A 13,606-nucleotide genomic window follows, 5' to 3' on the forward strand; every position below is an offset into this window, starting at 1 on the left:
TTCCGATCAAAATATACATAGATCTAATATTATACCGTATTAATTTCTATACACTCTGAAATTGATAATTTTTTCAATATCTATTTGGAATTGACATAATTTTCATGAATAAACAGTAATAGGAAATATATTATTATTTATATGTTGGTTTATTTTTATAATATGTAAAATCATCAATAATTTAGTATTATTAAATGAAGGCTGAGTAATAATTATATTTATATTCATTCATCATTCATCAGAATATAATTAATTTCAATTTAATTAGGTATATTTAAATATAATTTTGTACTTAAAATCAAATTTTATTTCTAAGACATTTTCTATGACAATTAAAAAATTAATGATCGAATATAATAATAAAATTTTTATAAATTTTAAAAGTGTTTAGGAAATTTAATAGATTTTTAATGAGAAAATAATTGCATTCGATTATGGTCATGATATTATGGTCAGTGATATAATACTTTTTAGGTACCTTCATTATTGTACATATTGAAACTGATAAGTCAAAACCGAGATAAGTGTCAATATCACGCAGATACCAGTATATATTATATACTATGACCGACACACTTAGTATACTAAACTAGTTAGTATTCAAGCTTTTATCTTATTAATACATTATTTTTAAATAAGTTATCACTTAAAAAAATTATTTATTTATTTAATTATTCTTCATCCTTAATTATTCATAATTAACCGATTTTAATATTTTATTGTAATTGCTGTTAATATTTCATTTAAACTTGGTAATATATTGATATTTAATAATAATTTAAAAAATTTTTATAAAGAAAAGCTTATAAAGATAATTAATTATAATTTCTTAATATACGAATTAAAATTTTTGTTGGTATATAAGTAGTAAGTAAATAAGTACTCATAAACATACGTACGGGAATTATTGTATCCATTTTTAATATGCCAATGTAATATGTACTAGGCAACCTTCGGAGATGTAAAATAAAAACAAAACTAACCTAACCAATGCCTAAATATGAATTGGAGTGTGTACGGCAGCTTTATTCGAACACTCGTGGTAGAAATAGTTACATGTGCGATTAACAAGTAACGTATGACATGGGAGGAATACTCAAAATGCATATACTCGAGCAATCACACACGATTACGAATAAAAATGCGTACATGCACGAGACCATAGAAATAATTTAAGTTTTGTAATTTAAGTTTAATATTTGGTGCAACATTTTATTATATCTTGATAACATTTTAAATCAAGCATGTACTTTGTCTATTAGCTTATTAATGCAAATAAAAAAAATGCAAAAAAAAAAAAAACCGACACATCGGCAGTCGCAAGATAGCAGCAGGGCACAGAGTAACTTATTTAAGAAGTGCGATATAATAAGTCATACATACGCACACACTATAAAGTCTCATTGTACGCAAGTGTACAGGCGAATTGCTAAGTTCACGAATAAATAGAGAACGCCAGGGCCGAGACACTTAATACTGCGCTTAAACATAATTATTACCGATGGGACGAACTAATGGAATAATGATAATTGTGTTATGTTTGATGGGATTTGATCAGTTATTGGCAGCTGATTAATATAGCGAAACACGAAAGATACACATGCATGGTGTATTATGTCAATGCAAGTATCGAGCCATCCATCCTCATCGGTAATCAATGATATATTTATAAAGAAAATCTAAAGTCTTAGAAGTTCGGTTGAACGATTTAATGCAGACAGATAATAATTGCAAGTTACTAATAAATAGTTGATAGGTATACTTAAGCTGATTAACATACGAATAAATATATCATATACCATTTTTTAATTTTTTTTTTTTTTATAATTTATGTTCTATTTTTGTGTACATTGAAGTTTCAAACATTATGGGATAAGTGTTTGATGATGCAACAGCGAATAAAATCACAAGCTTACGGATGTTACCTATGCGCCTTTAATCGAAAAGACAATATTTATTTTTTAATATTGTAAATACAATATGTTGTAATTATATGTTACATTTTTAAAGAAAAATTTTATCATAGTGAAAATGAGAGTGTAAAGTATTATAAAAGATTATAAAACTCAGAATCTGTAGTGTATATACAGAACGAAGGTATGAACATAACCTATAAATTATTTCGAGTGCGTTATACATGTAATACAGTATACACAGTTATACATGTAACTGGCTACTAGATTTTCATACATAAGCTTTATGTTCATATGCCGGTCGGCGATCTTATAAGAATTTAACATCATCGTTTACAAGATCTAAATTTTTACGTATAATTTTAGAACGACTGATTAAATATGAGCAATAAATGCTTTTGTATGCATTGTTCATAGATTGCAACTATAGTAAATTACTGTAGTTTTAATTTAAACTGACATTTAATCTTACCATTTTCGATTACCTTATTATCAATTATTTCATGAATGGTTGTATTATACGAAATGCTTATTCATATTGACTTTTGATGAATTAACAGTTTTAATGTTTAATAATCTAATCTAATTTTTGGAAATCAAATAATTTCATTTTATTTAATGTTAGTATCAATTGTAGTTACTTTTTTGGATTATACTGTTTTTCATATTATGCCTTTTACATTTTTGTGGAATATTACCTTAGATAAAAACAGTAAAATGTTATTTGTGGTGAATATCAGTAAAGTAATAATAATAATACTATCAATAAAATAATAGGAATAAGTTGCTTAATGTTAAGAATAGTCAAAATATTTTATGTAAAAAATGATTTTTAATTTTGATGATATTTTAAGTATTACAATTATTAGATTAATGAATGAATAATTTTCATATTGAAACATAATTTATAATCATTTTTCTTTCATATAATGAATTCATATTTTATTTTATTTTTAAATTTTTTCTAATTTAATAATTCATTGTATCAGTATTTTGAACTATTTAATCTTAGTCGAATAATTATGATTTAATAAATAAAATTGATTAATTCTTACATATAATAATTCAGGTTTAAATAATTATTTTATTTAAAGTTTTAAAGGTTACTTTTGCAAAATATTGATTAAGTAAATATTTTATTTTGAAAATCATATAATTAATGAAGAATTTTTTAATAAAATTTAATAATAATTAATGTTTAATTAATAACATGTAGAAAATTTGATTTTAAAAATAAATGTATAATTTTTGAAAGAACATTTTGTTATATTTAAGTTTTAAGTATATAAATTTGCGTCATACAGGTTTAATAATTTCTTATTTTTCATACATCAATTATGAATATATGAATATAAATATGAACTTATATTAATATAAATGAATATGAATTTACTTCAATCAGTAAATTTCTAATAAATAATGCAGCATACTATCAAATTTATTAAGTGTTTGAAAATTAAGTTTGATTGAATATATTTTTAGTTTATATTACATAATTATCTATTATAATCTACCGCAATTGAAATATGTAAAAAAAGAAATACTAAAAGAAAATTAATAAAAATTCATTTTTGTTTATGTTTTTAAGATAGATGAAGAAATGTTAACATAACGATATCGAAGTGCGATGTCACGCAGCCTCCCAGAGAGAGTGGCTGGGCTTTATTATGCCCATGGCCTGTGTTGCTCTTCACATCCTATTACTGTTATTTCTTTAGCAGTTTCTATTATTTTACTATGTTGGTAAATAAATAAGCCTCTTTCAAAATTCCGAATTTTATTCTATATAAATGTAATCTTCAAAATTTTAATTTATACAAAAAATGATAGCGTAATTTTTGAAGTAAGAATACATGTCTTCTCATATGGTTTAAAAAATAATAATTGATGAAATATTGTTACTGTAAAAAGTATTATTAAATAACTAATATTAAAATATTAAAGTAAATAATTAAAACAAAAATAATATAAAAATTTATTAATTTTTAATATTAGTAAGAATTGTTTTATTTAAAAATTTTCAGAAATCCATCTTGAAAATTTATTATTCAATTCTCATTATAATCAGTAATTTTCAAAGAATGCAAATGTATTAAAAGTACAACAAGTAATTGAAGTTATTATAAATAATATATAATGTTAAATTAATTCTTTTTTAATATTAGTGAGGAGTACAATAAAATAATAATGTTCTCAAAGTCTCATTCAAAAAATGTTTCACACACACTTATTATTTTTTCATAGCTATATTTTACTTCAATGTTAATAGCAAATTTAATTTCAATTTAATAAAATATTACAAATATAGATATTTTCTCATAATACTTTGTTTTGGTTTATTTTGTCAATTGGGAAACCAACAATCCATATTTAAAATTTAATTTATATATTTAATTTATTGAAAAAATTATGTTAAACTTTAGTACATTGATCATTTATCAAAAAATAATTTATTGTAATCAATTAGGAATGTCATTAACATTAAATTATCTATATATTAGTTCTCCATTAGTAAATCTACCGATGCCAGGCGTTGCCCCAAAAATTGTTGTGAACAATTCAATGGGACCTATAAATGGTTCAGAAAGTCCTGCATTGTATATTCAACAAGTAGTTCTTCGTACAGCTGTTATACCGTGGGATAAAGATCTTTCATTATCTGATGCTTTTAGAGGACCACTCTTTGAAGTTTTTAATTTATTGGAAATCATTCAAAATTACGAGAATACAGAAAGGTAATTATTATCACTGTAAGGCAGAAAGTGTGAAACATACTTAATTCTATAAGTTTCATTCTTTATTATTAGTATATTTCATATTGTTATCTGTAGTTATGCAATTTTTTTTTAATTACAACATTTGAACTTATTATTAAAAATCTAAAAAATTATAATTTAATCATTTATTTAAATATAATAAAAATTATATTTGTATCAAGACAATGTTATTTATTTATAAATATCTTAATAATTATATTGATTTATATTCACTAGCTTAAAATCTTTAGCACAAGTTTGTTTACATATTGAAGCTATAAAAAAACGGAATGTTAAAAAGCTTGAAGTTTTACCAGAATATAATTGTTTAGTATTATCACCAGCGAATCTTTGGCAACAAAGTATAGAAGCATTTAATCAAGACACTAATCTCATTGGCACTGTTTTCTCTTATCAGGTAAACAAACTATGATTTAATTAATATTAATATTAATTTTAAAATACAGTAATAGTAATTAATTTCTATCATAAAGTATAAAATTATGCCCATTAGAATGATTGTTTTTAAATTAATTACTATTTAAATAATAAAATATATTGATGAAAATAGTTCTCATACACTTATGTTTTACAATATACATGCATGTATATATATGTGTGTGTCTTTTGTATTCAATCCTATAGTAATTTTTACCATTGTTATTTAAAGGTTTATTTCAATTAGTACAATCATATTGTTACATCAGCTTCAAATAGTTCTCTTGAACATGGTGTATTTTTTGACAAAAAAAATATGTATATCGATGCATCTTTTTATATAATATATGTTGACTTACACTTATTGACAATGTAAATGTCGAAAAATTATTATAATTATGCATACATATATGTATATATACATGCATATAATATAAGACGCACATACATGTATATTTATGTAAATAGGTATTAAAAAGCATTAAATATTAAATATTATATTTTTAATACATAAAAATAATAATTATATATTCAAATTATTCAATATTTTTATTTACTAATTTTAATTTGATAAAATATTATATAATAGTTATTTTCTAATAAATATATTAAAAATTTAATTTATATATTTGACCTGTAGTACCTTTACTTTGTAACTAAAAGAAGTTTATTGTAATATGGATTGAAATATTTACAACTTACAAATTTGATAAATAAATCATTTAAAATTTAAGTTGCAAAAAAAAAATAAAATTTTTGAAAAAATATACTTAAAGTTTTTGTTTATATTGCAAAGTATAGATACACTTTTTCTGCATTCTAATAACGAATGTTAAAAACTTCAATATAAACTGTTCATTCAATGTATGTATTAATAATGATAAAAATTATTATTGTATACATACACACACACACATATATATTTATATATTTTTTGACAGAATATTCAAAAAGGAAAAATAAGTACTGCTGAAATGTTGTTTGGTATGAGTCTCAAAGAAACAGGTGTAAAGCGATATCCATTAAGAATTCGACAAAGAATATTGCAATATGCAGTGACAATATTTTTAAAAGAATATGATCCTGTGTAAGTATTAGGTTATAATTTTAACTAAAATAATATTTTACTAACATAAAATTATATTGTTTTTACAGTTTTATAAAAGGATTAAGACAGCGATTACAAGCTCTTTATCCATTACATCAATCTTATGATAATAATGATTCATTTTCAATTCCTATTGATGAAACTCTTCATATATTTTACCCTGGTGAATTTAATTACAGTGACTTTTTTCCATTGACTATGACTTTTGTTGCATTATTTGTTTATGTATACTTCTCAGTTAGAAAAATCGAATTAATTAAGTCAAAAGTTGGTATGGCCTTTAGTGCTACGGTAACAGTAATTGCATCTTTATCGATGAGTGTAGGTTTATGTTTCTTTTTTGGTTTAACATTGAGTCTAAGTGGAAAAGAAGTATTTCCATATTTAGTAGTAATTGTTGGATTAGAGAATGTTCTAGTACTTACTAAAAGTGTAGTAAGTACACCTGCACATTTGGATGTAAAAATTCGTGTAGCCCAAGGGCTATCTAAAGAAGGATGGTCTATAACGAAAAATTTATTAACGGAAGTGACGATTCTTACTATTGGTTTATTCACATTTGTACCAGCTATTCAAAAATTTTGTATTTTTGCAATTGTTGGTCTTCTAAATGATTTCTTCTTACAAATGGTTCTGTTTTCAACTACACTTGCAATTGATATTCGAAGAAAAGAAATGTCGACACAAAATTCAAAATTTCATTTAAAAAATATACCTCCATTGAGAAAACAACAATTTATAACTAAAATTTCAAATAAAAAACCGAATATTTTTCGATCCAAATCTCATCCCAGATTAAATGGAATGATTCCAGCAAATGGTCCGACCAATGTTATAGCTCCAAATAATCAAAATACATTAACTTTGGTAAAGATTCCAAAACGCTTAAGGTTGGTTCATTTTTGGGCAAGAACAAGAATATTTCAACGAGCTTTCATGGTCTGGATGGTCGTGTGGATCAGTATGATAATATATAATTCTGGTATTATTGAACATGTTATTCATCTAGGAGAAACTTTAAAATCAGAAACAGATATTGAGGGATATACCATTGAAAGACCACAATCTATAGATAATTATATCAAAATGAATACTGTGAAATCTATTGTAGCAGTCCCTACTACTTCACCTCCAAGTAGCCTAAATAAACAGGTATCCATAAGAGTTCTGCTTACTTTACAAATTTTTCTCTTATATAAATAGAGACTAATAAAATTAAAACTCGCTTCTTTGATCTAATTTGATCAAGTTTTTTTATTAGATTAAGCTAAATTGGTATACATATGCTACTGTAATATATAATTCATTTAACGCATATACCTACATACATATATTTATATATATATGTATGTATGATATATATATATATATATATATATATTTTTTTATTTATTTATTTTCTTTTTTCATTTAAAAAGTGTTCTTTAAAGCTTTTCTTAAATAATTGTGAAAATAAATTCGTATTTTTAATAAGATTTATTAAATATAAATTTAACATCAGCCTAACTATAACAAACTATTGTTTATTGTTATGTTTATGAAATTAAATAGAAATATGTTATTGTATACTAGTAAAATAATTCATAATTAACATCATTTGAAACATATTTATTAATCTTTTATCATATGAATTAAAAATATGATATAATTATATAAATAATTGACTGTATGAACAATTGATAACATCTACATAATTGAATAGACCAAATGAATGCTTATATTGCATTCTTATGAAGCAAAAATTGCATAAAATTAAATTATTTAAATTTTATACATATTTAATTGAAAATACATTTTATTTAAAAAAACATAACTTTATAAATATTTATAAAATTTAGTTGAGATAAGGATGTGCAACTTATCAATATAATATAATAGATTGAACCATTCCAATTGAGAAAATAAAACAAATATATTGCTATTACTTAGAAACTTTTAAAGACTTATAAAATCAGTATGTTAATATTTTATATAAAGTGAAGATATATCTATTTTTAAAATATCAATGTTTTAGAAATGCTCATTCAAAACATTAAAATTTATCCATTCAATTTTATTTTCATAAATAATATTTGTATTTGTATTTTCACAAATAATATTGTATATTATTTTATAACAGAATAATCAATTGTCAAATAATTTGACAGAAGAGTTAAATAAGTTACGACCTGTAGATTTTCCACCCTGGAATCGACTTTCCTTATACCACTGGTCATCAATACTCTCATTATACAATGTATCTATGGCCGGGGAACGTATAACGATTCTTCCAACTATCAAACTTTCGCATGCCGTTGGACCATTATCAGTTAGACAAATCAGTAATACAAATGATGTACAACAATTTCACTGGCAAAGTTTCGCGACTGCAGCCTTGGATCCTCTGGACTTTTCTGGTTAATATAAAATATATCCATGTTTATATGTCTTATTTATAAAAAAATATTTTAAAATTATACTATTTCATATTCATATTATATTAAGATATTCAATAAATTAAATGTTAACTTTTTATTAGATTAAAATGTAATATGAATATAATAAGCATATTTATAATTGTTAAATATTAAATCATATTTAATTTTATTATTAATGATTTTTTAAATAAATTTTAGTCATACTCATAAGCAAATTAAATGAATTATATTTGAATATATTTTAACTTTTTCTTAAAAAATATTTTATCCAATTACTTCATAAAATATATCATTTTACTTTCATTCACAAAAATTAAAACTGTACATATAAAATAAACGAAATTTATAGATATGGAAGTACCAATAAGAAGTGAAAGTCGTAGCTTCAACACCGACACACCTTTCATTCCTTCAACTCCTATGGAGATATTTTTGGCTGCAGTATTGTGCCTTATTAGTGTTGTAGTGGTTGTGTATACTATGGTGGTACTTTATCGTTGCATTTGCTCGCGTAATTATGCAGAATGGCGGGCGAGTTGGTCATCATCGCAAGAAAAAAATAGTCATGATTCGGCAACACAATTGGTACTTGAGGCAGTGCCACTCGTGTTGGAAGGACACATGCAAGAGATTGAATGCATTACTACAGATGGTAATACTGTCGCAAGCTCATGTCTGATGGGTCACATCAGAGTTTGGGATTCGTTGTCCGGTGAGCAACTGGCACACATTGATAGGAAGCGATTTTTTAGCAATTCACATAACGAGGGTGTACAGTTGTTGAGAGATCAGGTACAAATAATTTTAATATTTCAAATAATTGTGAATAAAAATGTTTCATGAAATTATGTTTTCATTCAACGTAGTAATATTTTAAAAATATAATTAAACTATAATATGATAAAACAAAAGAAGTTTGAATATTGAATAGTTATTTAAAAACATTATTGCTTATATTGAAAATCAAATATACTTTTTATTAATTTCGCAAACAAGTGAATTATTATTTAAAATTTTAATATTTTAATGATGACAGTTAAATATAAAAAAAGAAAAAGAAAATTATAATTCATATACATCGAAAGGATTAGTTTATTTTCAAGGAAAAATGATTTAATAATGCAACTCGATATTAGCTTAATTTTTCTCAATTATTAAACGAAATTTTTAAAAATATTTTATTTCTTTTAAATTACTTTTTGTATAATTTTAGGATGAATTAATGTCTGATTATGAAAGCGGATCACCTCCATCTCGTGGTGAAATGGAAAGTTCAACATCACTGGGCATGTATTCAAGCATTCCCAGTATGCATAAACGTATATGTTCACCATCAGCCTCAATCTCCATGCTTAATCGTATAAATGATATCAACAGTCCACTTTCAACTAAACGTTATTCCATAGGTAGTAATAATCTTGACTATGAATACCAGATTAGTGAGGGAACAGATAGGCGTCGTTTCGTACGTAGAAGCCTTGACCAGACTTTTGATTTCCCTGATTTGCGTCCGAGTATCAATACCAAGTTCACCTCTAATAATTTCATTTCGAATTCTTTACAACAAAAGAATTATAAGTGCGGGTTCGACTTTGGCGACCAGTATAAACAAATCTTTAATGAGCATAGAAAGTCAACGATTGGTAGTGGTGAAATGTGCAGTGCGCCCAATAATGAAGGACTATCTAACAGTTTGCCAAAGCTAGGACTTATAAATGATTTAACAGACAGCGCAAATTCATTAAGTACTGATAAGACTTTACAAATTAAATATGAAGTTTCATCTATTTGGTGTATGGATTACCAAGAGAATCTGATTGTAATTGGCTGTGCAAATGGTAGTTTAGAGTTTTGGGAAGGAACAACAGGGAAATTTAAGGTACACAATTTATATATTTAATTGTTGAATTTGAAAATTTGAACTTCTTTATTTTAAGGCATGTTTAATATGTCGCTAAATAAGAGTTATATAAGATATTATATACAAATAAATACCCTTTAATGAATTTAAATAAAAATAATGTGTTGTAAATTAGAAAATTTGTAAATATATCTACTTCAGAATTATTTAAAAAATAAATATTTTAAGTAATCGTTTTAAATCATGTTAACCAAATATAAAATAAACTAATATTCATTTAATAGCTTAATTTATTATTGTTTCAGAATTTTATTTATGTTTAGCTTTAAGTAAAGAAAATTAAAATAATTGATCAATTTGAAAAGTATGCAATGATTAGAGACATCATTTACAATATGTTTCTCATGATAATACAACAAATATTTTTTTAATCAATTTCTGTAATATTCAATCAATTATGACTTGTATTCAATAATGGCAGTATATAATAAATTACTTATTAATCTTTATAACAGATTTTTTCATCCATCAATCAATAGGAGTTACGAAAATACTTTATTTGATTAAAAAAAAAAAAAAAAAAAAAATTCATTAAAATTAAGATTTAATATATTCAGATTTATAGTACTTATTTGTGTAGAATATTATTGATAGAATAGTATTATTTATTACTTTAATTTCAGTGTTTATTTGATGATGGATCTGGAGTTGGCATTTCTGCTGTTAAATTCGTTGGAAATCGGGTAGTAGTAGCAAAGTTGAATGGTTCTGTAGATTTTCTACAACTTGAAAGCTATAGTGAAGGGCAACAAATTGACTGGGGATTTACGTCCTATAGAAGGAGTAGGTATCAGAAATAGGTCTTGATTGATGAAAAAATTACTTTTAAAAACAATTATAATTATAATTATTTTTACTATTACTACTATTTACTATACTATTTTTACTACTAGCGCATGTTCGGACTGGTAGTGCCGGATCACCGATGGACTTAAATAACATTATGCAGTCGGAAGAAGATATGCGTTGTATGAAAATAGGCTCTCATAGAGCTCATCAACAAGCAATAACTGTTTTAGACAGCGAAGGTGGTCGCGTTTTAACAGGAAGCCAAGATCATACTCTTAAAGTTTACAGGTTTGTGATTCAATTTACAATAATTTCTATTTAAGTTCATTTATTTTTAAAAATATGTTTTAACATAAAAAAATTTGAAAAAATTGAATAAATGTCCTTCAAATCAATTAATTAAATGTATTTTATTATATTTTAATTTGGATTTCTACAATTACTTAATATTAAATTCAGAAAAATTATAATACTCATTAATATATTTATACTAATATATATATATATATATATACTTATTTTTATTACAGACTAGAAGATCAATTACCTTTATATACACTGCATGGTCATTGTGGTCCTATTTCTTGTCTTTTTATTGATAGAATTAGTCCAATGACTTCTGGTAGTGGATCGCAAGATGGTTTGCTATGTGTATGGGATCTTTCTACCGGTTAGTTATAATTTATTTTTCAATATTTTTGTAACTCTATTATTTCAATTGATTATTTAATTCAATTAGTTAAAAAAGTCTTATATAATTTTATTAACAAAATCAAGATGAACTAAATAAAACTAAATAAAACAATTAAATAAATTTGATTCATTAATTTAAATATATTGTTTCTTATAGGAACATGCGTGTATAGTATCCAAGCACATGATGGTGCTGTAGCAGCAATTACTTGCTCTGCCTCATACGTTGTAAGTATTGGTGCAGATGAAAAATTGTGCGTTTGGGAACGTTTTCAAGGTCACTTGTTGCATGCTCTTCCAGCGCATAGAGCAGCATACAGCTTACAACTGGCAATGCTTACGCATCATTTACTTATCACTAGTAGTCAGGTAATTAATTTAACAGTTATTGGAAAATATTATTTATAAACATTTTCTATTCAATTATTCTTATTAATATTATACAAATTTTAGCATGATTGTTTAATGAATAATGTGGTTTTGAAATTCGTAATTGCATTATAATTATATATTATAGACTTGCAATAATTAATTAATAATATTTATATAAATAAATAACTATCAAATCTGTACTTGGTTTTAATTATTTATAAAAAAATATGTATTAGCCTTATATAAATATATTTTACGAATTAAATTGTATTTGTTATTAATAACACTATTACTTTTATTGTCCACTTTATGTAATTTTATAGTTTATATGTTAGAATTTATTAAAATTTGTTTATAGGGATCGTTAATAGTTTGGGATGTTAGAACTGGTGAACCAATCCGAGAAGTAAGACTGGGTCATAAGGACAGCTGCATTTTTGTAAAGCAAATGCTACCATTGCGGGATAGTATCGTATGTGATTTTGGTAGACAACTTAGGATAGTAAGATTTCCTCTGGTTTCTGACAAAATAGATTGAAGACACAGTGATTTAGTCTGAGTGTATTAATGGATAATCAATCATAACTGTAAGATGAAAAGGATAATTTTGTGTTCGAAAAATTGATATATTTTCGTACGACAAAATTTTTAGAAGTTTTTATGACTGAATCCCAATGTATAGATTAATTAGTAAAAGATTTTTGTAAAAATAAATTGTTAACATGTTTTTGATAAATGGGATACTTTATAAAAATATTTCTTTAGATCATTTGTGAACAAATTGTATGTACGAATTGAGTTACAGAATTTTTAATTTTTTGAGATAAAAAAATGTTTTTAAATATCCTTTTAAACCCATAATATATATATAAAAATATAATTGACATTGAAACGAAGAGTGCTTTTTTCGATATGAAGTATTTTAATAACATATTTTATGTTAGCTTTTATTGGCTTGTTTGCATTTAATAGTTATTTTTAAAAAAATTTATACAAGAATTCAATATTCACAATGGATTTTCTCAAATCCAAAGCACTATATGGTATTTTTAGAGAAAAAATTATAAATAAGATACTTTATTTCTTTATCAAGTATGGGAAAGTATCTAAATACATTTATTTCCTTAAATAATTTGGATACACGATATATATATATTTTTAAATACTATAATATATAGAAATATTTTATTTTATTATAT

The 13,606-nt window shown here is 24.1% G+C and overlaps 1 protein-coding gene across 5 annotated transcripts in view; it reads left to right on the forward strand.

The window, feature by feature from the left end:
• Positions 1-13,143, forward strand: part of SCAP (SREBP cleavage activating protein) — a 19,258-nt gene extending 6,115 nt beyond the window's left edge. For 2 of the 5 annotated variants that reach the window (XM_011496439.1, XM_011496440.1), the window contains exons 2-14: positions 3,502-3,656; positions 4,415-4,648; positions 4,907-5,087; positions 6,049-6,194; positions 6,263-7,367; positions 8,335-8,611; positions 8,982-9,424; positions 9,846-10,511; positions 11,177-11,336; positions 11,447-11,630; positions 11,873-12,012; positions 12,193-12,404; positions 12,766-13,143. In XM_011496439.1, the coding sequence (XP_011494741.1) occupies positions 3,541-3,656; positions 4,415-4,648; positions 4,907-5,087; positions 6,049-6,194; positions 6,263-7,367; positions 8,335-8,611; positions 8,982-9,424; positions 9,846-10,511; positions 11,177-11,336; positions 11,447-11,630; positions 11,873-12,012; positions 12,193-12,404; positions 12,766-12,945 (4,044 nt within the window). In that variant the 5' untranslated portion in view covers positions 3,502-3,540 and the 3' untranslated portion in view covers positions 12,946-13,143. Of the gene's footprint in view, positions 1-2,006; positions 2,098-3,501; positions 3,657-4,414; positions 4,649-4,906; positions 5,088-6,048; positions 6,195-6,262; positions 7,368-8,334; positions 8,612-8,981; positions 9,425-9,845; positions 10,512-11,176; positions 11,337-11,446; positions 11,631-11,872; positions 12,013-12,192; positions 12,405-12,765 lie in introns of those variants that run through there. The other 3 variants (XM_011496437.1, XM_011496441.1, XM_011496442.1) reach the window with 3 other exon arrangements.
• Positions 13,144-13,606: the final 463 nt, after the last annotated feature.

Source organism: Ceratosolen solmsi, unplaced genomic scaffold, assembly GCF_000503995.2.
Source record: "Ceratosolen solmsi marchali unplaced genomic scaffold, CerSol_1.0 scaffold29, whole genome shotgun sequence".
NCBI lineage: Eukaryota > Metazoa > Arthropoda > Insecta > Hymenoptera > Agaonidae > Ceratosolen > Ceratosolen solmsi.